We start from the raw sequence: 23,245 nt of genomic DNA on the forward strand, positions 1-23,245 counted from the left end.
TTGGGAGGGTGGCACATTTGTGTGCAGATTTTGCCTACTCTATCTGTTTGTACATGCACAGAGAATTATCATTGAAAGTGAAAGTGTGATTTCAGATCACACAAGCATTAGATTAGTTCAATGCTGCTTTGAGAAATCTGACATATTTGGGATATATGAAATGAGTACTTGCTCTAATTGTTTTCTCTTTCTTAAAAATAGTTTTATTATTTAAGAAGCCCAAGGCATTTCAGCCTAAATTATTTGGAGCCTTCCTTAAAGAAGTCTTAAAAAACTTTCAGAGAACTCTGTCAGGACTGTCTCAAATATTTAAAGATAGGTCGGAATCAGTATTCCATTATCACTTCAAAAATTAAAACAATACGTTCTCAAACTTTTGGGGTTGAAAACGTAGTCCAGAAATGTAATTATTTATGCAGAAATGTGGGAAATTATAGAAGATGACTATGAACTACAATGCATATCAGACCATTGTGCAACCATTGAGGAAAATGGCAGGGTTTGAATATTGTGGCAATCCAGAGTTTTTATGTTTTGTTTTGTTCTTTTCTTTTTTTTACTAGGGTCAGTTTTTTCAATACTGAATGGTACGGAGCACCCAGAGTTTGTTCTTGGATTACAACTCTGACTTGTCAGGAGGCAAGCCAGAGTTGCTGGTTTGGATGACATGCTAATCAAGCCAGGGAGGAGACAAACAGGAGTGATTGAGCATGCTGGCTTGCTCACATTGATCCAGGTTTTTTAAAAAACCTCTGGGGTTACTGTGATTTGTGAACCAGTCCTATAAGTAAAATACCTTTTGTTGTTGTTGTTTTTATTTGTCTATATATATATATATATATATATATATATATTAAAAGAAAAACAAAACACAACAACAATACACATACACTAAAATATCTCTTAAGTTTGTAAGATATCTACCTTTGGCTCCCCTTACACAACAAATGCTTATTATTATTATTCTCTAGTTATTGTCTTAGTTGTATATCATACATTGAGTTCACAGACATTATCTCCTTTCTCCTAATTTTAACAACAACAGAAAAAAGAGAATCAACCATCTCAGAGTTCAAAATCCACATACATAGATAACATTTTTCTCTATTTCTTGTACAAATTCTATAAAAGGTTTCCAATCTAACATAAATTTAGTTGTTGACCCTTCCTTAATTATAATAGTAAGTTTTGCCATCTCTGCCAGTTCCATCATTTTCATGATTCACTCGCTCACAGTTGGTATTGTTTCATTCTTCCACTTTTGTGCATACAATAACCTTGCAGCTGTTGTCATATAGAGAAAGAGGATTCCCCCCTTCTCTTTTACCTGTTTATCTGTTAGTCCTAATAAAAAAGTTTCTGGATTTAGTTCTATAGTAGTCTTTAATATTCTTTGAGCTAAAGACTGTATTCGTTTCCAAAATGTTTTAGCTTTTTTACAAGTCCACCATAAATGATAAAACGTTCCCTTTTGGTCTTCACATTTCCAACATTTTCCAGAAACACCTTTATACATTTTAGACAATTTAAACGGTGACATATACCATCTATACATCATCTTATAAAAATTGTCTTTAAGATTTGTACATAAAGTAAATTTTAAATCTTTTCCACACATATTTTCCCACTCTTCCATTGATATATTATGACCAACATTTTGTGCCCATTTTATCATACAATCTTTTACTTGTTCATCCTCTGTCTCATACCTTAACGGTAATTTATACTGTTTAGCAATAACATGTTCATCATTTGTACACAGTGTTGTTTCAAACTCTGTTTGTTCAAATCCACCATTTTTCTCACCTATTTTAAACCTTCCTTTAAGTTGCAAATATGAAAACCACTGACATACATGACCTTCTTCCAATAAGTTTTCCCTTGATTTTAATTTATATTCCCCTTATGACAGTTCCAGTAAATCATTATTTCTTATCCATTTATGCATACTATCAAATTCTCTTCTATGCATTGCTTCTTGTGAAGATATCCAACGTGGTATCTTTTGATTTATTAATTTAATTAATTTAATTAATTAATTAACCTTAATTTATATTTATTCCAAATTCTTAATACAGCCCTTCTTATATAGTGATTATTAAAATCTACATTCACTTTTGTTTTATCGTACCACAAATAACCATGCCACCCGTAACTCAATTCATGTCCTTCTAGTTCTAAAAGTCTTCTATTTTTCAACGTCACCCATTCCTTTGTCCACATCAAGCAGCAGGCAGAAAAATAGGTTTTAAAATCTGGTAATCTCAAGCCACCTCTTTCCTTTGCATCTTGTAAAATTTTTATTTTAACTCTTGGGGTTTTTTGCTTGCCATAGAAACTTCGTTATATCTCTCTGCCACTGCTTAAAAGGTAAATCTGATATAATAATGGGTATCATTTGAAACAAAAATAACATTCTAGGTAATACATTCATTTTGATCATTGCAGTTCTTCCCAAAAGTGATAGTTGTAATTTTTCCCATTTTAATAGGTCTTGTTTAATTTCATTCCACACTTTAACATAGTTATTTTGAAAAAGCATACAATTCATATTTGTCAAAAGGACTCCCAGATATTTTACTTTCTTTTCAATTTGGAAGCCAGTCTTATCCATCAGCTTTTTTTTCTTGAACATTCATATTCTTTGTTAAAATTCTTGTTTTCTGTTTATTAACTTTGAACCCTGCCACTGCTCCAAATTCTTCCAATTTTTTCATTAAAATTTCAATTCTCTTTAAAGGTTTTTCCAACATAAACACCAAGTCATCTGCAAAAGCCCTCAGCTTATATTTCTCCTTTTTAATCTTTATTCCTTTAATTCAATCATCTTGTCTTATATCTCTGTTCAGTAATTCTAGAATCAATATAAATAATAGCGGTGACAATGGGCAGCCTTGTCTTGTTCCTCTTTGAATCTCACAAGTTTCAGTCAGATCCCCATTTATAATTATTTGAGACTTTTGATCAGTATATACCGATTTCACCGATTTTATAAAGTTTTCTCCAAAGTCCAGTTCTTCTAAAGCCTTAATTAAAAATTTCCAATTGAGATTATCAAATGCTTTCTCTGCATCTAAAAAGTTCAAAGCTGCTTGTTTTTCTGGATGTTTTTCCAAATATTCCATCACATTCAAGACTGTTCTTACATTATCTCTCATCTGTCTCCTTGGTAAGAAACCACTTTGGTCCTTATATACAAACTCCTGCAATATTTTCTTGAGCCTTCTGCCAAAATTGTTGCAAATATCTTATAATCATTATTTAATAGTGAGATTTGTCTTTAGTTTTTTGTTGAGGTTAAATCCTGTCCTTCTTTAGGTATTAATGTTATATATGCCGTTTTCCATGTTTCTGGTATCTCCCCCTTTTCTAAAACATTGTTCATCATATTTTTCAACGGTTGTAAAATTTCTTCGTCACACTTCTTATAATATAATCCTGATATTCCATGTGGTCCCAGAGTTTTTCCCAATTTAATTTTTTTTATTGCTTCCACCATTTCATTTACTGTTATCAGGCCATTCATCATTTGTTTTTGTTCCTTAGTAATTTTTGGTAAATTTTGTTTATGAATATATTTATCCATTAATTCTGGGGAGATATCCTGTCCTTTATACAAATTTGAATAATATTGATAAAAGGCTTTCTGAATTGCCACATTATCAGTAAGTTAAAATACCTTTTTAAAGGATCACTATGGGAACCAAGCAAGATCTACACTAGAAGCTTCTGTTTAAGCACAGCAGCATACTTGAATAAGGAGAGAACCCTGGCAAGAGGAAAGAGTTAACCTGGTGCTTAAAAGATGGTGATGTTGCAGCCAGGCAGATTTTTACAAAGTATATAGAAATATGAAGTATATTAAAAGGTTTTTTTATGCTGATGACAGTCCTGGAAAACCAAAGGTGTATAAGCTGGTAAGGAAATTCCGGAAATACCATTTGTTTTTTTTAAAGCAAATACACTAGCTTTAAACAATAACTGTAGAATAATTAGTTGTATATGAGAACACATACATTGGAGGAGCCTGAGAATAACTTCATTTAACCACTTCTTAAAGTTACCCTATAATTAACTGAAGAAGATAAAAAGCTTATGGATTCTCTTAGAATCTCACTGAACAAATATCGTTGAATGTTTTTAATACAGAAACCAGGGAAACTCAGTACTATGTTTAAAACATTTGTTTATATTACCTGAACAAATGTTTGCATTTCAAAATCAGAAGAGAACCTTTAAATATGAAAAGCAGCAAACAGATTTTGCTAAAAGCAGTAGGAGCAATACTGCTTAGTTACAATGGTGTCCTGTGCCAGTTTGGTTTTATTTTATTTCACTTCAAAAGGCTGAGCAGTTATGCTTTGTGGAAGATGAGTTACTGTCCTGTAGGCATCACACTGCTAATTCAGGTTCCTAGTATTGGACTGTCCTCCATGGACAAAATACAGCAAACATGTGGCTTTTACTCCTTTAAGGCTTCATAATCATTCAGAAGTTAATGTTATGTAAGGATATGGTTTAGAAAGTATTTATGTTCTTTGTTTAGTTTTAAAGTTGGAGGGGGTTTTTTATGACTCTTGCCTGTGTAGGCTAGAGAGCCACATACTTCAGCTCTGGAAGAAGAAAAAATGGCTGTGTTCAAACCATCATGTGCAATATTCCATGTGTATGGGTGCTTTCTTGTTTCTCCCTCCTAACAGCAGCTCTATGCGCTCCCCAAAAAGTCCACACAAGGTTGGGGGTGTGACACAACTCTGGAGTGTTACCCTATGTGGCAATATCACTCTCCTTTATGTGTAAGCGCTTTCCATTACCATATCCTAGCCTTATTTAGGTAATAGGTATAATGCTTGTTTGTAGTGTGCCACCAGTAGGATCTAAAAGAAGATGTTTGAACAGCTACTAATCACTACTATTGTTAGCAATTATTATTTCAGTAGTGTTTAGGACAACCTTTCTACTGGCTTTTGACGGCTGCCCTGTCAATGGGCCTATGGACTTGCAGAATAGCAGGTTAGCCAGTAGTATCAGTGCAACTTTCAGTCCTCTTCTGCTGTTTTGCTGCTATAGATACCATTAGTTTATGGAGTGCCTGAAGTAGGAAGAGACTATTGGACATAGCACTGGACGTGTCATTTTGTTCAGCTTGCAACAAAAGCTGACAGCTAAAATGATTTGTAGGAAGGATGCCTGCACAGCCAGAATGCTGCCTTAAGCCCCTTTGATCAAGGGCAGCTTAAAAGAAATCTGCAGCCACTGACCATTTGTGCTATTTGTCTCTGAATATCATTTTCAGCCATTCTTGGCCCTAAATGCTTTTTCAAATTCAGGGGAGATTAAAAAGCTGTTCAGGAGTTGTATAGAGTCAACTGCTGAGAAGAAATTGTCAGATAATTTCTAGGCAGATGAAGATGTACAGAAATGTGGCTGGCACGGTGTCCTTGTGTTGATCATCAGCATTGGTGGTAAGTTCCAGTTTATTAAGCAGCACTTGGTATTCCCTCTTTGGGGGAGGGGCGTGGCTCTACCCTGTTTTCAGTTGCTGCCCCGAATCCAAAAGCAAAATGAACTTGTCTGTCTGAACCTCATTTTGGAGCCTCTGCAGCTCATCTATGTCTTTTGCGTTTTAACCTAGGGAAGCTTACCATGACACATTTTGAGAACATTTGAAGAAGTCCTTAGTCAGCACTCAAACACTTCTTGAAGAGATGATTATGGTTTTAATATCAGATTAAAAACCTGCAAGTAACAACTCTGCTTTTTCATCAGTCATAATGCAAGAATTGTAGCTAGGGGTGTGTCTTGTAGTTTGTAATATTATCTTAGAAGCCTTTATTAAAACATGGGAGTGTTGGCTAATAGGACAATGTTAGAAAAGGGAAGTTGAAGAAAACGCCTCTGATTTGATAGACCCGTGGACAAGGAGTTCGTTGAATTTCCCTGATGTCCAACTCTGCAAGACTTTGTATGAAGAGCAGAAGAGCTCAGTAAGTACCAGGCCGATAATGGTTTCCTTTCTGGAAAACAAAAAGGGTGTGAAACCCCTGTCACTGGTTCAAGAAACCAATCTTTGAGTAAAAGGAAGGAAGACAATGCAAAAACATGTTACATTAGGGAAATAGATCAGGTAACAAATTAATTGTACAGCTCTCAGAATATGTAATCTTCTAGTTAAGACTGCTGTTTTTTTCTTCTGTGCATCCACTAACAGTAACCCAGGAAATGTCGACACATGTTCACATATAATAGCCAAATCATCATTTGATTGTCTCTGTGTGATCCTGGGTTCCTGTGCTCTGGTTATCTGTCTGACTTCTAGTTTGATCAAAGTGTAATTTGCAAACTATTCTGAACTGTGCAAACCATCAGTTGTCTGTAAACCAGAATTAGAAACCATGGAGACAAGGCAGTCTGTATAGTGGCACCATACCTCTGGAATACCTTATTGAGGGAATGTGTGCTGTTGGCTAGGTACCAGGCAAAGATACTTATTTGGTTTTGAAAAAAGCATCTTTGGCATGTGTTAACACATGTAAAGACTGATTGATTATGGCATTAGCTTTCTTGGACTAGAGAGTCCATTTCATCAGATGCATGAAGTGTTTATCCTAACTGGGTTGATATATATATTTATATATACATGGGTGTGAGTGCAGGGAGAAATGGTAAGCAGTGAGTTTAGGGGGAAATGAAATACAAAAAAATACAGACAGTGGCAATTAAATTAAAGCTTAAATGTATGTAAAATAGTGATGATTTACAATAATTGTAGATGAAAACAAACATCTTGGCATTGATATTCATAAAGAAGGTAGATGGATCATTGGTAATATCATACAGACCTATTTTGCTATTGAATGTAGACTATAAAATATTTACTATATAAGTTGATAGGTTAAACCAGGGGTAAGTGACTTGGTGCCCGTCAGTTGTTTTTGACATCAACTCCTAGAAGTCCCAAACATGGCTGATGGTCAAGGTTTTAAAATTGCAGGGATTTATTTTAAAGAAATATATAAATAACATCAACTAGCATAAAATATGTGTTACATATACAAATATAGTATTACATCCAGAACCATATAGTAACTTAGCATACGTACTTATTCAAATAGGAATTAATATGTTTATATGTTCAACATATACCCCACCCCTATCTTCCCTATAAATACCCATCTTAATATAATATTATATTATATTCCTAATAAAACATTTTAAGTAAATATACACAGCAATATAATCATAAAAATTCATTTATACATTGATGGGGAAAAGTCATATCTAGTCCTATTAATATTTGTTAAGAATTATAAATTTTCAAAGGCAGCAATAAATAAAATCATATTTAAAGAACCAAATAAATTGTGAGGATTTTTTTTCATATGTAGTGGACATGCCAATGTGAAAAAAATGGAACAAATTAAAATCAATAGAAAAAATAAGGTTACTATATTAGACTTGATCCACTACTTTTTCTTCCAACTTACATAAAAGAATGTATATAAAGAACATGCTGAAATTGTTAGTTACATGAATTTAGGTGAAAGATTAATTTATGCTAGGTACTGGAAACCACCTAAAGTTCCAGAGATAGATGAATGGCTAGCAAAAATGTGGGAATTTGCTACACTGTGTTGTAACTCAGCACTTTCACGGTAGGAACTTATATAGTTGTATTTTAGAGCTTGGCTATAGAACTTGTGGTATGTTATAGGTGGAAGCTAGAAGCAAGTAGATATCTGTAGTTAGGTTTTTCATATAAGGTGGTGCTTATGTCCATTCGTAGTTTCACAGTAAAGTGAAATCAGAACATGGACCTACTGCTGGAGTGGTCTACGTTTAGGTTGACGGTGAGGTAAAAGTTGTTAAATTTCTCAAGGGCTGCCAGACTGTGGGTCTAGACGATTAAGATGTCATCAGTATGTCTTGGGTAGAGGGAAGGTTTTTGGGCACAGGAGCTGAAAAAGTGTGTTGTAAGTCAACCAGGAAAATGTTGGCATACATGTATGGAACCATGCATGTACTCATGGCAGTGTGCTGTTGAACTGCAGATGCATATTCTTCCCAAATCTAAAGTAATTGTGGGTAACTGCCAAGTGAAATAGTTAGGAACCTAGGAAGCTGTCTTATACTGAGTTAGACCCTTGGTCCATCTATCCCAGTATTGTCAGTACTGACAATGGCTCTCCAGGCTTTCAGGCAGGTGTCTTTCCAGCCCTACCTGGAGAAGCTGGGGATTGAACCTGGGACCTTCTGCATGGAAAGCATGTGCTCTACCATTAACCGATGGTCCTTCCCCAGTTCGGTAGCTAGATGTGCTTTTGCACTATTGAGGATGATATTCCTGATGGCTTGTAGTCCATCTTTGTGGAGGATGTTAGTGTAAGGAGTCTCAACTTCCATGATAGCTGTGATGGTATTCTCTGGGAGATTGTCAAAGGCTTGTAGGCCTGAGAAAGATTTTTTATTGTTGACTTGTGACAAATTTGGCCTTGTCTTAAAGATGTTATGATATGGGATTCTATACTTAGCTGGAACATGAATCAACAGGTAACGTATCCTGTGCCATCTTCAGAACAAAGTGTCACCATGGAAAAAGCAACGCTTTTAAATAGAGGACTCCTGAGATCAGGTGTATCATTCCATCTTTTACTTTAAAATCTTAAGCAGTTTCTACATGATTTTCAAAAACATTTTGAGAATTATTTAGGAGCATTGCCTTCAAAGAAGTAAAATATCTCACCCAAAATAGCATTTCTGAGCTTGTAGCAAAAAAAGGAGCATTTTTTGTTGTTTATTTGTTCAGTCTGTTCTGACTCTTCATGACTTTGTGGACCATCCCGCGCCAGAGCTTCCTGTAGGCCGTTGCCACCCCCAGCTCCCCCAAGGTCGAGTCCGTCACCTCCAGAATATCATCCATCCATCTTGCCCTCGGTCAGCCCCTCTTCCTTTTGCCTTCCACTTTCCCTAGCATCAGCATCTTCTCCAGGGTATCCTGTCTTCTCATGATGTGGCCAAAGGACTTCAGTTTTGCCTTTAATATCATTCCCTCAAGTGAGCAGTCTGGCTTGATTTCCTGGAGGATGGACTGGTTTGATCTTCTGGCAGTCCAAGGCACTCTCAGAATTTTCCTCCAGCACCACAGTTCAAAAGCATCTATCTTCCTTCGCTCAGCCTTCCTTACGGTCCAGCTCTCGCAGCCATAGGTTACTACGGGGAATACCATTGCTTGAACTACGCGGACCTTTGTTGTCAGTGTGATGTCTCTGCTTTAACTATTTTATCAAGATTTGTCATTGCTCTCCTCCCCAGAAGTAAATGTCTTCTGATTTCCTGGCTGCAGTCAGGGTCTTTGCGCCTAGAAAGACAAAGTCTGTCACTGCCTCCACGTTTTCTCCCTCTATTTGCCAGTTATCAATCAAGCTGGTTGCCATAATCTTGGTTTTTTTGAGGTTTAACTGCAACCCAGCTTTTGCACTTTCTTCTTTCACCTTCGTCATGAGGTTCCTCAGCTCCTCCTCGCTTTCAGCCATCAAAGCGGTATCGTCTGCATATCTGAGATTGTTCATGTTTCTTCCATTGATTTTAACTCCAGCCTTGGCTTCATCAAGCCCAGCATGTTGCATGATGTGTTCTGCGTACAGGTTGAATAGGTAGGGTGAGAGTATACAACCCTGCCGTACTCCTTTCCCAATCTTAAACCAGTCCGTTTTTCCGTGGTCTGTTCTTACCGTTGCTACTTGGTCATTATACAGATTCCTCAGGAGGCAGACAAGATGACTTGGTATCCCCATCCCACCAAGAACTTGCCACAATTTGCTATGATCCACACAGTCAAAGGCTTTAGGATAGTCAATAAAAGAGAAATAGATGTTTTTCTGAAACTCCCTGGCTTTCTCCATTATCCAGCGGATATTGGCAATTTGGTCTCTAGTTCCTCTGCCTTTTCTAAACCCAGCTTGTACATCTGGCAATTCTCGTGCCATGAATTGCTGGAGTCTGTCTTGCAAGATCTTGAGCATTACCTTACTGGCATGTGAAATAAGTGCCACTGTTCGATAGTTTGAACATTCTTTAGTGTTTCCCTTTTTTGGTATGGGGATATAAGTTGATTTTTTCCAATCTGGTGGCCGTTCTTGTGTTTTCCAAATTTGCTGGCATATGGCATGCATCACCTTGACAGCATCATCTTGCAAGATTTTAAACAGTTCAGCTGGGATACCGTCGTCTCCTGCTGCCTTGTTATTAGCAATGCTTCTTAAGGCCCATTCAACCTCACTCTTCAGGATGTCTGGCTCTAGCTCACTGACCACACCGTCAAATCTATCCCCAATATTATTATCCTTCCTATACAGATCTTCCGTATATTCTTGCCACCTTTTCTTGCTCTCTTCTGCTTCTGTTAGGTCCTTGCCATCTTTGTTTTTGATCATACCCATTTTTGCCTGGAATTTACCTCCGATGATTCTAATTTTCTGGAAGAGGTCTCTTGTCCTTCCTATTCTATTATCTTCTTCCACTTCTGTGTGTTGCTTGTTTAAAAGTAATTCCTTATCTCTTCTGGCTAACCTCTGGAATTTTGCATTTAATTGGGCATATCTCCCCCTATCACTGTTGGCTTTTGCTTTCCTTCTTTCTTGGGCTACTTCCAGCGTCTCAGCAGACAGCCATCTTGCCTTCTTGGTTTTCTTTTTCTTTGGGATGTTTTTTGTTGCCGCCTCCTGAACAATGTTGCGAACTTCTGTCCATAGTTCTTCCGGGACCCTATGTACTAAATCTAGTCCCTTGAATCTATTCTTCACCTCCACTGCATATTCATGAGGTATATTCGTGAGCTCATATCTAACTGATCTGTGGGTCTTCCCTATTCTTTTTAGTCTGATTCAAAATTGTGCAATAAGAAGTTCGTGATCTGAACTACAGTCAGCTCTAGGTCTTGTTTTTACCGACTGTATAGATGTCTGCCACCTTTGGCTACAAAGGATGTAGTCAATCTGATTTTGGTGTCGACCATCTGGTGGAATCCATGTATAAAGTCATCTCTTAGGTTGTTGGAAGAGAGTGTTTGTTATGCACAGTGAGTTGTCTTGGTAAAATTCTATCAGCCTATGTCCCGCTTCATTTTGTTCTCCCAGACCATATTTGCCTGTAATTCCAGGTGTCGTTTGACTAACCACCTTAGCATTCCAGTCTCCTGTAATGAAAATAACATCTCTTTTTGGCGTACTATCCAGTAGGTGCTGCAGATCCTCATAGAACTGATCTACTTCTGCTTCTTCGGTATCTGTGGTTGGGGCGTATATTTGGATCACTGTGATGTTAAATGGCTTACCCTGAATTCGAATTGAGATCATTCTATCGTTTTTTGGATTGTATCCAAGCACTGCTTTAGCCACTTTATTATGAATTATGACGGCTACTCCATTTCTTCTGTGGTCCTCTTGTCCACAGTAGTAGATCTGGTGGTCATCTGATGTGAAGTGGCCCATTCCAGTCCATTTCAGTTCACTGACACCCAAAATGTCTATATTTAATCTTGACATCTCCCCAGCAACCACATCCAATTTGCCCTGGCTCATAGATCTTACATTCCAGGTTCCTATGGTGTGTTGATCTTTAGAACATCGGATTCGTTGTTCACCACCAGCACTGTTGGCCGCTAGCCGTCCTTGCAGCTTTGAGCTAGCTGCGTCATCACGTCTGGGACTAGTTGAACTTATCCTCTGTTCCTCCCCAATAGCATTTTGACCATCTTCTGACCTGAGAGTCCCATCTTCCGATGGTATACCGACATATCTCTGGTTGTACTGATCCATTTAGTTTTCACAGCAAGAATACTGGAGTGGGTTGCCGTTACCTTCCCCAGGGGACTGTATTTAGTCTGACCTCTCTGCCAGGACCTTCCCGTCTTGGGTGTCCCTTCACGGTTCAGCTCATGGCATCATTGAGGTGCTCAAGCTCCAGCACCATGACAAGGTAACGATCTCTTTTGCTGGAGAAAATGGAGCATAGAGAAGTCAATAAGGAACAGTGCCATTGTCTCCTGAGGACAGATGTTGTGTCCTGTGAGAATTGATGTTTTGTTCTCCAGTTCCTGTGCTCTGGCTCTCATATTTATATAATTTCTTATTAGTGGCTTATGTGATTTTCACCAAAAGACAGAATTCAGCTCATAACAATGAGTTAGTTTCCCCCCTCAAAATTCCCTTCTATGATTTGGGGAGTAATATATTCACTTTGTCTTCTGTCAGTACTACTGAGGACATTTCCTTAAGTTCCCCAAACAGGATAACATCTGCTTTACTTTCGTACATCCTGCCTACTTCTCACAATATTTCATGTTCACTTATTTGTGTCATAATTACACATGAGCAGACATGTGAACAATAGTCCAATAAGCAGATATTTTCCCCTGTCTTTTTTATCTGAAGCACCTACTGGCCTTTCCTGAGTTCAGCTGGGAAAATATCATCTTTCCCATAGCATGCTGTTAAGTCACTGAAAAGTCACAGCATGTCAGCACAAATGTATGTTAGAATGCTTTCTTTTAGAATCAAACTGATTCAAACTTAATACAGGAATATATCTTAAAATTTCATTTGTTTCTTTATAAAAGTTATAGCTTAGGAGAGTTTTGCAGATTATGAGAGAAATGTGGGAGACCAATATCTCTTCATTTTGCATAAATATTTGCAAGGTAGCTTATTATGCAGGTTGGTGCAGGAGTCTTGCAAGATGCAAAGGCTTTGGGGGCAAATATTTGTTACAATGTGACAAATGTTGTGAGGGATATACATAGTTTAAATAAACAAAATACTACAAAGGAGGTGTAAGTTGAAAGAATGGCTATATTGTACTTCAACTTTAACATTATTTAGAATGCAATTTCTTTTATTTTGTTACATAGCCCTTGCACCTGAATGCAAGAATTCAGGTTCTTAAAATTCACTTGTCAGAAATGGAGGATTTCAGGCTTTGAATTATCCCAGATGAATAAAAAAGATAGAACACCTATCTTTCCTCTTCTCTAAACAGATCATCTGGAAAGGTTTTGCTACTTGTGAAAAATTTCCATCGCATCAAAAGCAACTATGCATTAAAGGAAAGTAATCTGCTGGTGCAGAAAAATATTACGACTTAAGAGGATGAATAGTGAAGAGGAATTCTATGATGCCGTCACAGGTGAGTAGGGGATGTGTAAAATAAAATGTGTGGTAGACCAGAATTCTGTATTTTTGCTTATGGATTATACTAGTGAAAGTCTGCTAATGCAATGGGACTTTCTCTCTCTCTTCCCCACCCCCTTTCTTCTTCTTCTCCTTCTCTCCTCCCCCCTTAGACCTCCACGCTGCCAAAAAATCTGCTCTGGAGGGTTTCTCAGCCTTCCAGAGAAAATGTTGAGGGTGTGTTCCACTGATGGAAGCAGTTCCATCAGCAGAATGTCACCATTGGAGCCAATCCCCTGTTAGAAAATCATAACTTATGTGGAAAGATACTGTTTTCAGAAAGAAATTCATTTTTGGTGTGAATCAGGCAAATAGGAGATGCAGTCAAAAGCTGTCTTTTTTTCAGTACTTCATTGTTTTATGTTAAATTCCCAAGCTTGTCTTTCTCAGGGCTTCTTCAAACTATTTTCTTACACAGATGCCACTTCCCTGTGGCATAAAGTGTGTGACGATTGTACACATCCTTTTGACTGCATATTTATGCAGTGAGACTTCTAATGTTTTGTAAGAATGCTGCTTATTGCACTCTTACATCACCCCCTCTAACAGCTAACTCAGTGCTCTTGTGCTGACAGAAGCAGAGCCCAAAAGGGGGCACTAAAACATGAGAGGGAGGTATTAGCATGAATCATAGGGGAAACCAAAGGTTTGCAGAAGTACAAAAAATACACCAAAAGGGGGCAACCTTTCCCCCCAACCTTAAGGCCAATGAGGACTGAGTATGCTGGGTGGATACCAGGAAACATCGAATGTTGTGTCTGTTGGAAAAGCAAAATGGAAAAGCAAGGAAGGAATGACAAGAATGAACTGTCTTTATTGAATCCCTTACAGCTTATAGAATCCTGCAGAAGGCTATAGTTGGCTGAAACCTCTCAGGGTAGGAGAGTATATTACAACTTTTTATTGCAGGTCCCATCTATAAAGACTAACAAAAATGTTTTCAACCATTAAAATAAAATGTGCTTAAGCAAGTTGACTTTTTTTCTGACTCTTCGTTCCTACCAAAATGGAAAAATGGGTTGTAATGGCAGTTGCATTGCTGAGGAGAGGATGGTGACTCATAAAGGGGAGAAGGCAAAGTACTCTTTTGGTATGGAATAACAGGGCTCAGGCTATTGTGGTTAGAGGTAAAAGGAAAGGAGGAACTTGAAAAACAGGTGGTTGGAGTTTCCAAAGCTAGCTCGAAATGGAGGGAAGGCATGGAATTGAGGAACTAAAAATTTGCTGTCTAAGAATTGCCTTTGCTTAGGGCAAATTTGTATTGTATGCAAAATACAAATTTTTTTTGTATTTTTCTAGTGTTGACTGCTAGAAAAAAATGCCTCCTAATTGAAAATAGTTTTGGCCTGTCATATACATTTTTAGAATACAAACTTTAAACCCTGAAGCTGGGGTAAGTGGCACCTGTCAAAAGTGATGATGCTCAAGGTCTATCTTACACCTCTACGTTCTTTCCCCCAAACTCCATTGACCATTCCCGTGTGAGAATACTTCTGTGAATAAAATGTTATGTGTAAAAAAGATACTTTAGCTATACCTATCTGTGTAAGTGCCTGGACTATTTCTGAAAACATCAGTATTAAAGTATATTGAATTATACTTCAGGAAAATCACAGGGGGAAATAACCATACCAGTGTTTTTATAAAGGTCCAGTTAGCGATGGCCTTCTAGCATGTAACAAGCTAAGAACTCTGATGGTTGGCACCCAGTCGGAACAACTGGATATTGTGATGTCCATTACTTCTAGGCATGTGTTGATGGCTGTTCTCTTACAATATAATCCCAAACATTATACAAATCCTAAAAACATAAAAGTTAGCTGCTGGAAGACTTTGCCAGAGGTATTCAATGGTATTCTGCACTCCTTGTTCATAAAGGAGCACCACCACTCTTTGATGCTGATTCCTTAAATGTCTATTGTACTTAGCTTTTCTAACAACTTTCAAGTTGTTGTTGTTGTTCAGTCATTAAGTTGTGTCCGACTCTTCATGACCCCATGGACCACAGCACGCCAGGCCTTCCTGTCCTGCGCGCTCTCCCCGAGTGTGCTCAAGTTCATATTCATTGCATCGGTGATGCTATCTAGCCATCTCATCCTCTGCCGTCCCCTTCTCCTTTTGCCTTCAATCTTTCCCAGCATCAGGGTCTTTTCCAGAGAGTTTTCTCTTCGCATTAGGTGGCCAAAATATTTCAGCTTCAGCTTCAGGATCTGTCCTTCCAATGAGCACTCAGGGTTGATTTCCTTTAGGATGGACTGATCTGACCTCCTTGCAGTCCAGGGAACTCGTAAGAGTCTTCTCCAGCACCACAGTTCAAAAGCATCGATTCTTCGGTGCTCAGCCTTCCTTATAGTCCAGCTCTCACAGCCATACGTTGCTACTGGGAAAACCATAGCTTTGATTAGACGGACCTTTGTCGGCAAGGTGATGTCTCTGCTTCTTACTATGCTGTCTAGGTTTGCCATAGCTTTCCTCCCAAGGGGCAAGCGTCTTTTAATTTCATGGCTACAGTCACCATCTGCGGTGATCTTGGAGCCCAAGAAAATAACATCAGTCATTGCTTCCATTTCTTCCCCTTCTATATGCCAGGAAGTGATGGGGCCAGACGCCATGATTTTAGTTTTTTTAATGTTGAGTTTCAAACCAGCTTTTGCACTCTCCACTTTCACCCTCAACAAGAGCCTCTTGAGATCCTCTTCGCTTTCTGCCATTAGGGTGGTATCGTCTGCATATCTGAGGTTGTTGATCATTCTCCCGGCAATCTTAATTCCGACCTGTGATTCATCCAACCCGGCAGATCTCAAGAGCCTCTTGTTGAGGGTGAAAGAGGAGAGTGCAAAAGCTGGTTTGAAACTCAACATTAAAAAAACGAAGATCATGGCATCTGGCCCCATCACTTCCTGGCATATAGAAGGGGAAGAAATGGAAGCAGCGACAGATTTTACTTTCTTGGGCTCTTACGAGTCCCCTGGACTGCAAGGAGGTCAGATCAGTCCATCCTAAAGGAAATCAACCCTGAGTGCTCATTGGAAGGACAGATCCTGAAGCTGAAATATTTTGGCCACCTAATGCGAAGAGAAAACTCTCTGGAAAAGACCCTGATGCTGGGAAAGACTGAAGGCAAAAGGAGAAGGGGATGGCAGAAGATGAGATGGCTAGATAGCATCACCGATGCAATGAATATGAACTTGAGTACGCTCCGGGAGAGAGCGCAGGACAGGAGGGCCTGGCGTGCTGTGGTCCATGGGGTCATGAAGAGTCGGACACGACTGAACAACAACAACAACAATATGCAGCCTTGTCGTACTCCTTTCCCAATTTGGAACCAATCCAGTTGTTCCAGTTCTTACTGTTGCTTCTTGACCCTCGTACAGGTTTTTCAGGAGACAGGTAAGGTGGTCTGGTACTCCCATCTCTTTAAGTATTTGCCACAGTTTGTTGTGATCCACACAATCAAAGGCTTTAGCGTAGTCAATGAAGCAGAAATAGACGTTTTTCTGGAATTCTCTTGCTTTCTCCATGATGCAGCGAATGTTGGCGATTTGATCTCTAGTTCCTCTGCCTCTTCGGAACCCAGCTTGTACTTCTGGTAGTTCTCATTTCACATGCTGCTGAAGCCTAGCTTGTAGGATTTTGAGCATAACCTTGCTGGCATTTGAAATGAGCACAATTGTATGGTAGTTTGAACATTCTTTGGCATTGCCCTTCTTTGGAATTGGAATGTAAACTGACCTTTTCCAGTCTTGTGGCCACTGTTGAGTGTTCCAAATTTGTTGGCATATTGAGTGCAGCACTTTAACAGCATCATCTTTTAGGATTTTAAATAGTTCAGCTGGAAGACTGTCATCTCCGCTAGCTTTGTTGTTACTAATGCTTCCTAAGGCCCACTTGACTTCACTCTCGAGGATGTCTGGCTCAAGTTCTGGCTCATTTAAGAAGGCCTTCTTGTCTCTCCTTGCTATCCTCTGGAACTCTGCATTCAGTTGGATATATCTTCCCCTTTCTCCCTTGCTTTTCGCTTCCCTTCTTTCCTCAGCTACTTGTAAAGCCTCATCAGACAGCCACTTGGCTTTCTTGCATTTCTTTTTCTTTGGGATGAATTTAGTTGCTGCCTCTTGAACAATGTTATGGACCTCTGTCCATAGTTCCTCAGGCACTCTGTCTATCAGGTCTAATCCCTGAAATCTATTCATCACCTCCACTATATATTCATAAGGGATATGATTTAGGTCATACCTGAATGGTTTAGTGGTTTTCCCTACGTTCTTCAATTTAAGCCGAAATTTTGTGAGAAGCAGCTTATGATCTGAGCCACAGTCAGCTCCAGGTCTTGTTTTTACTGACTGTCTAGAGCTTCTCCATCTTTGGCTGCAAAGGACATAATCAATTTGATTTCGATATTGACCATTTGGTGATGTCCATGTGTAGAGTCGCCTCTTGTGCTGTTGGAAAAGAGTTTGGTATGATCAGCATGTTCTCTTGGCCAAACTCTATTAGCCTTTGTCCTGCTTCATTTTGTACATCAAGGCCATGCTTGCCTGTTATCCCAATGATTTCTTGACTTCCTACTTTAGCATTCCAATCCCCTATGATGAAGAGGACATCTTTTTTTGGTGTTAGTTCTAGAAGGTGTTGTAGGTCTTCATAGAACCTCAGCTTCTTCAGCCTCAGTGGTTGGGGCATAGCCTTGAATTACTGTGATGTTGAATGGTTTGCCTTGGATTCGTACTGAGATCATTCTGTCATTTTTGAGATTGTATGCCAGTACTGCTTTTCCCACCCTTTTGTTGACTATGAGTGCTACTCCATTTCTTCTAAGGGATTCTTGCCCACAGTAGTAGATATGATGGTCACCTGAATTAAATTCGCCCATGCCTGTCCATTTGAGTTCGCTGATTCCCAAGATGTCGATGTTCAATCTTGCCATCTCATGCTTGACCACCTCCAGCTTACCTTGATTCATTGATCTGACATTCCAGGTTCCTAAACAATATTGTTCTTTACAGCATCAGACTTTCTTTTCACCACCAGACACATCCACAGCTGAGTGTCCTTTCGGCTTTGGCCCAGTCACTTCACTCTTTCTGGCGCTACTTGGAAATTCCCTCTGCTCTCCCCCAGTAGTATATTGGACACCTTCCGACCTGAGGGGCTCATCTTCTGGCGTCATACCTTTTAGCCTTGTGATACATTCCATGGGGTTTTCTTGGCAAGAATATTGGAGTGGGTTGCCATTTCCTTCTCCAGTGGACCACATTTTGTCAGAACTCTTTGCCATGACCTGTCTGTCTTGGGTGGCCCTGCACAGCATCGCTTATGGCTTCACTGAGTTATGCAAGCCCCTTCGCCACATCAAGGCAGTGATCCATGAAGGGGTTAACTTTCAAGTACTAGTCACCATTTATTTATGTTATTTATTTAAAATATTTCTTGGCCGCCTTTCAGGGCAGAAGCCCTCCCAAGGCGGCTTACAGCAATAACAATACATAAAAACAGTTAAAATATTAAAAGTGATAAAACAATGAAAGCAACCATATCACGAGAAGGCCAAGGTAAAATAATATGTTTTCAAGTCCTTCTTAAAGGTCTGCAATGATGGAGCATGGCAGACCTCCGATAGCAGCTTGTTCCAAAGGTGTGGGGCCACTGCAGAGAAGGCCCTCTCACATGTAATCACCCACCTGACTGTTCTCACAGGTGGGCAAATAATAAAGGCCTCTTTCTGATCTTAAAGTGTGGGGAGGCTGATATGGGTGAAGGCGGTCCTTCAAATAACTTGGTCCCAAACTTTTTAAGGCTTTAAAGGTCAAAACAAGCACTTTGAATTGGGCTTGGAAATGCACCGGTAACCAGTGCCGCTGGTGCAGTATAGGCGTTATGTGATCGAATCGCCTTGCCCCCACCAATACTCAGGTGGCCACATTCAGCACAAGCTGACGTTTCTGAACCATCTTCAAAGGCGGCCCCATGTGTAGCGCATTACAGTAGTCCAGCCTGGAGGTGACTAGTGCGTGGATAACTGAGGCAAGGTCCGTTCTCTCCAGATAGGGCCGCAGTTGGCGTACCAGCCTAAGGCGGTAAAAAGCACTCCTGGACACCACAGCCACCTGGGCTTCCCCTGTTAGAGTCCCGGAGGACTCCCAAACTGCTTTCAGGGGGAGTGCAACCCCCATCTAAGACAAGTTGTAAATCTCCATCTGAAGTAGTTGGTACCCACAGTACTTCCACCTTGTCTGGATTAAGTTTCAGCTTGTTCATCCTCATCCATCCCAAAAGAGCCTCCAGACACTGGTTCAAGAGTTCCACAGCCTCCATGGGATGTGCAGATGGAAACAAGAGGTAGAGCTATACTGATGACATTTCAGCCCAAATCTCCTGATGACTTCCCCCAGCGGTTTCATGTAGACGTTAAAAAGCATGGGGGACAAGATAGAACCTTGTGGCACCCCCACAGGTAATGGCCATGAGGTGGAACTGAAGTCCCTCAGCTCGACCTTCTGAGACTACTTCTCCAGAAAGGACCGGAACCACTTTAAAACTGTGCTTCCCAAGCCCAGTCCAGATAAATGATCCAGAAGGATACCATGGTCGATGGTATCGAAAACCGCTGAGAGGTCCAGAAGAACCAACAGGTTGATTTTACAGAAGGAGTATGGAGGCTAAGAGATAGCAAATTGTTCAAGACTGCCAGTAGAGCTATGGGAGAGGTGGAACTTGAACCCAGTAATAATTGCAAACCAGCCTTCACAAGTGTATGCTGCCTCACATTCACATCTATATTTTAAACATTCTTTAGGGCTTAATTTCTTCAAGGTATCATTTTATCAGTTGCACTTCAATTGACCAGGAAGGGGCTACCCGTCAGTAAAGCCATTTCTGCTACTGAGAAGATCACATGGAGGATTGGTAGTCTTGATATCCGGATGCATCCCCAGATTTGTCTGGAACTGATCCACTTAACAAAGTTCTGTCATTAATACTGAACAAAAAGTAAAATTTCCCATTGAATATTACAAGGGAACTAGGTCAGAAAGAACTGGGAAAGTAATATCTTGCTGGCTTGGGATATGCACCCACTCAGTTGACTGCTTATGTGATAATCTTGAAATGGGATCATGCATAGAAATCAGTTGTGTATGCAGACATATAACTGAGTTGAGAAGGTTTACGCTAGTTTTTTAGGCCTTAAACTAGAAGTCTGGATTAATGATAAAAATATTTTGGGGGAAGATCAGATTGGCTTTATAGCTGGCTGCTCTATTCTCCATCGTTGTTTGATATTGGACCACTTGACTCATAAATACTCTTTACAAAAAGGTGACAAACTTTTCAGAGCTTTTATTGCACAGCTTTTATGTGCGTTCAACTCTATATCCCATGACTGTCTCTGGAGCAAAGTAGAACAGTACTCTATTGAAAGACTACTTTTGTTTTTGCTTCAATTCCTGTATTACAGTACATCAGTTCAGGTTCGCTGTAGTAAATAAGGACACCTCACCAATGAGATTGTCTCCTTTTGAGGTGTCAGACAAGGGTGTGTTCTTGCCCCCACTCTATTCAGTTCATATCTGGTAGACCTCCCTTCTGTGCTGGCGTCGTTACCATCCCATCCGCCTAAGATTGGCCTCACAAAAGTCCCCATTATCCTCCATGCTGCTGATGCTGTTCTGATCTCCCAGACTTGTATGGGCCTTAAGAGATTATTGAGCAGTTTTGCCGAGTATCGTAACAAAAAGTTTTTAACAATAAATTTCAGAAAAACTAAAGTACTGGTCTTTTCTAGGAGGAAGGTCAGATTTCCCTGGATTATGGGGAATTATGGAATCAAGCAAGTTGATTCATACAAATACCAGGGCATATGGTTTCATGAAGCTGTAAGCTGGAGAATACAGGAAAAATTTGTCAAGGCTAAAGCTGAGCAAAATGTGGGTGCAATATCCTGTTTTGTTTTTTTACGAAGGGTGAGAAATTTTTACCAGCAACTGTCTGGGTTTTCAAAGCCACAATCATTTCTCAGATTCTGTTTGGGGCACTGATTTGGTTTCCTTTTTCTAAGAGTTCACTCGAAGGAACTCAGTCCTAAATTCTTAGGGTTATATTCGGTGTTCTCAGGTGTGTTGCTGGGGATGCCCTTAATCTAGAGATTAGGCTGAACTTCCAAAAATTCTTGGGATGGATCTATTCTATCCATTTTTGGCTCCGTTGCAGTCTCGTGCTTGCTCGTAACTCCCTGGCTTTCCCAGGTATTGTCATACTTTTTCCAGTCTCCTTGGCTGAAAGCTTTGATCAAAAAGTCACCTCAGTTATGTTTATCACCCTCCTGTCTGTTATCTCTGGATCTAGGAAGTGCCAAATCAGTTGTTAATTTATGTCCAATAGTCTCTGTTTATCAGGAGCTCGAAGGAGTTTCTCGGGGGCCATGTTCCTCTCAGTTATTGGGTCTATCATGCCTCCCCTGTAAAGATGGTATGCCCTATTAGGATGGCTAACTATTCCTAAATATAGCAAGGTATTCTCTTCAGCAAGGCTTAATGTTGTCCCCTCCAAACTGTTAGGAGGCAGATTTAATAAAACCAGTGAATAACAGATGCTACCCCTGTAACAACGTTGCGGTTGAGGTGGAGTCCATCTTGCATGTTCTATTTCATTGTAGCTATTATCAAGAGGCCAGAAAAGACCTATTATATCCCATCACCCAGTTTTTCCCTGGCCACTCTTTTGAGTCCCTTATGATTATTTTACTTCAGGGTTCCAGCAAGTTAATCACTGAGCAAGTGGCTTAGTTCGTGAACCTAGTTATCTTCACAAGACCACTTATGATTGTTTGATTACACTCCTTGTGGAGAGTGTACCGTTCAGTTTTTTACTGATTTTGTATCCCTTTATCTTACTAATCTTACTAATCTTTATCTTACTAATATGTATTTTATTTTATGTGTATATTTAATATGTTGTGTTAATGGTCTATTGACTGTGTTGCAGAACTCAGAGTCAGAGAGACCACGGAGTGAAGGAAAAAGAGTTTCTTTATTTAACGCACGGGCTTAACGCTGGAATCATTTCCAAAGAGCCAGAAGCCCCGATTTACATCAGCACATTGTTTTTATAGACATTGTGACACATATGAAACGGCTCCTCCTCCCCCTCCCATGTGGGGTTGCAGTCCTCAACATTTCTTCTCTTAGCACCATTGTCTATATCCCAGGAACTGGGTTATAGGCCATGATAAACAAAGAACATAATATGCAAGAACATGATATCCACTATTCTGACCTTAGCCTTGCTAACTAGATAAGACATTCTTGCGTCTTGTCAGCTTACAAACATATATTTTAGAGAGCAAGAGCTCAGCAAGAACATGAAGCATGAGACTGCATGAGGCTACTTAGTCTGACCCCCGATATGGCTGCTGCAACTGTAAATAAAGGTTGATTGGCACATAATGGATAACCAGATGAAACCTGAAAAACTTGTTTTCAGTTATGAACATATTTAAATCTCAACATCTTTGAATTACAATTGTGAAAGTTCAGAATACTGTATTAACTCTTTATCTTGCTCATTCTTGAGCCTTGTGTGCATTTCTCTTACTAAAATAGTCACAATGCTCAGACCCTAAGATCAGCCACGGAGTCCCTGTTCACATGCCCATTGGTAAAATCTATTGGGTTGGATGGCACAAGAGAGAGATAGAGCCTTTTCTGTAGTGCCCCATCCTTATGGAATACCTACCACAGTTGTGTGGGTGGGGATCCCTTACTGTTTGTAAGCGGACCTTAAAAGACCTGAATGTTCCGATCTACTTTTAAATGAGTGGATGGCAATTTTTATTGTATAAATTCAAGTTCTTTCTGTTACCTTAAATGTTCTGTGTTGCTGTTTTAGCTAGTTGTATTTCATATTTTATTTTAAAATTTTACTTCGTAATCCAAGGGCAGCATAAAAATATTTTAAATAAATTGCAACTTTGTTATTTTTGTTTATCAGATGGCTACTTCTTTTGGAGATTGTGTCTCAAG

At 39.5% G+C, this 23,245-nt stretch overlaps 1 protein-coding gene across 16 annotated transcripts in view; it reads left to right on the top strand.

Moving 5' to 3' along the window:
* The window catches only part of OSBPL2 (oxysterol binding protein like 2), a 114,708-nt gene that overhangs the window by 38,951 nt on the left and 52,512 nt on the right, over positions 1-23,245 (top strand). For 12 of the 16 annotated variants that reach the window (XM_084854341.1, XM_084854339.1, XM_084854338.1 and 9 more), the window contains one exon: positions 13,036-13,182. The exons of 2 other annotated variants lie outside the window; for them this stretch is intronic. In XM_084854341.1, coding sequence (XP_084710467.1) covers positions 13,146-13,182 — 37 coding nt within the window. In that variant the 5' untranslated portion in view covers positions 13,036-13,145. Of the gene's footprint in view, positions 1-13,035; positions 13,183-14,057; positions 14,104-23,245 lie in introns of all 16 variants that reach the window. 2 more of the 16 variants (XM_084854344.1, XM_084854348.1) reach the window with 1 other exon arrangement.

The sequence above is a fragment of the Heloderma suspectum genome, chromosome 4, assembly GCF_057233095.1.
Source record: "Heloderma suspectum isolate Gila_16-S chromosome 4, 16-S_ref, whole genome shotgun sequence".
NCBI classification, from domain to species: Eukaryota; Metazoa; Chordata; class Lepidosauria; order Squamata; family Helodermatidae; genus Heloderma; species Heloderma suspectum.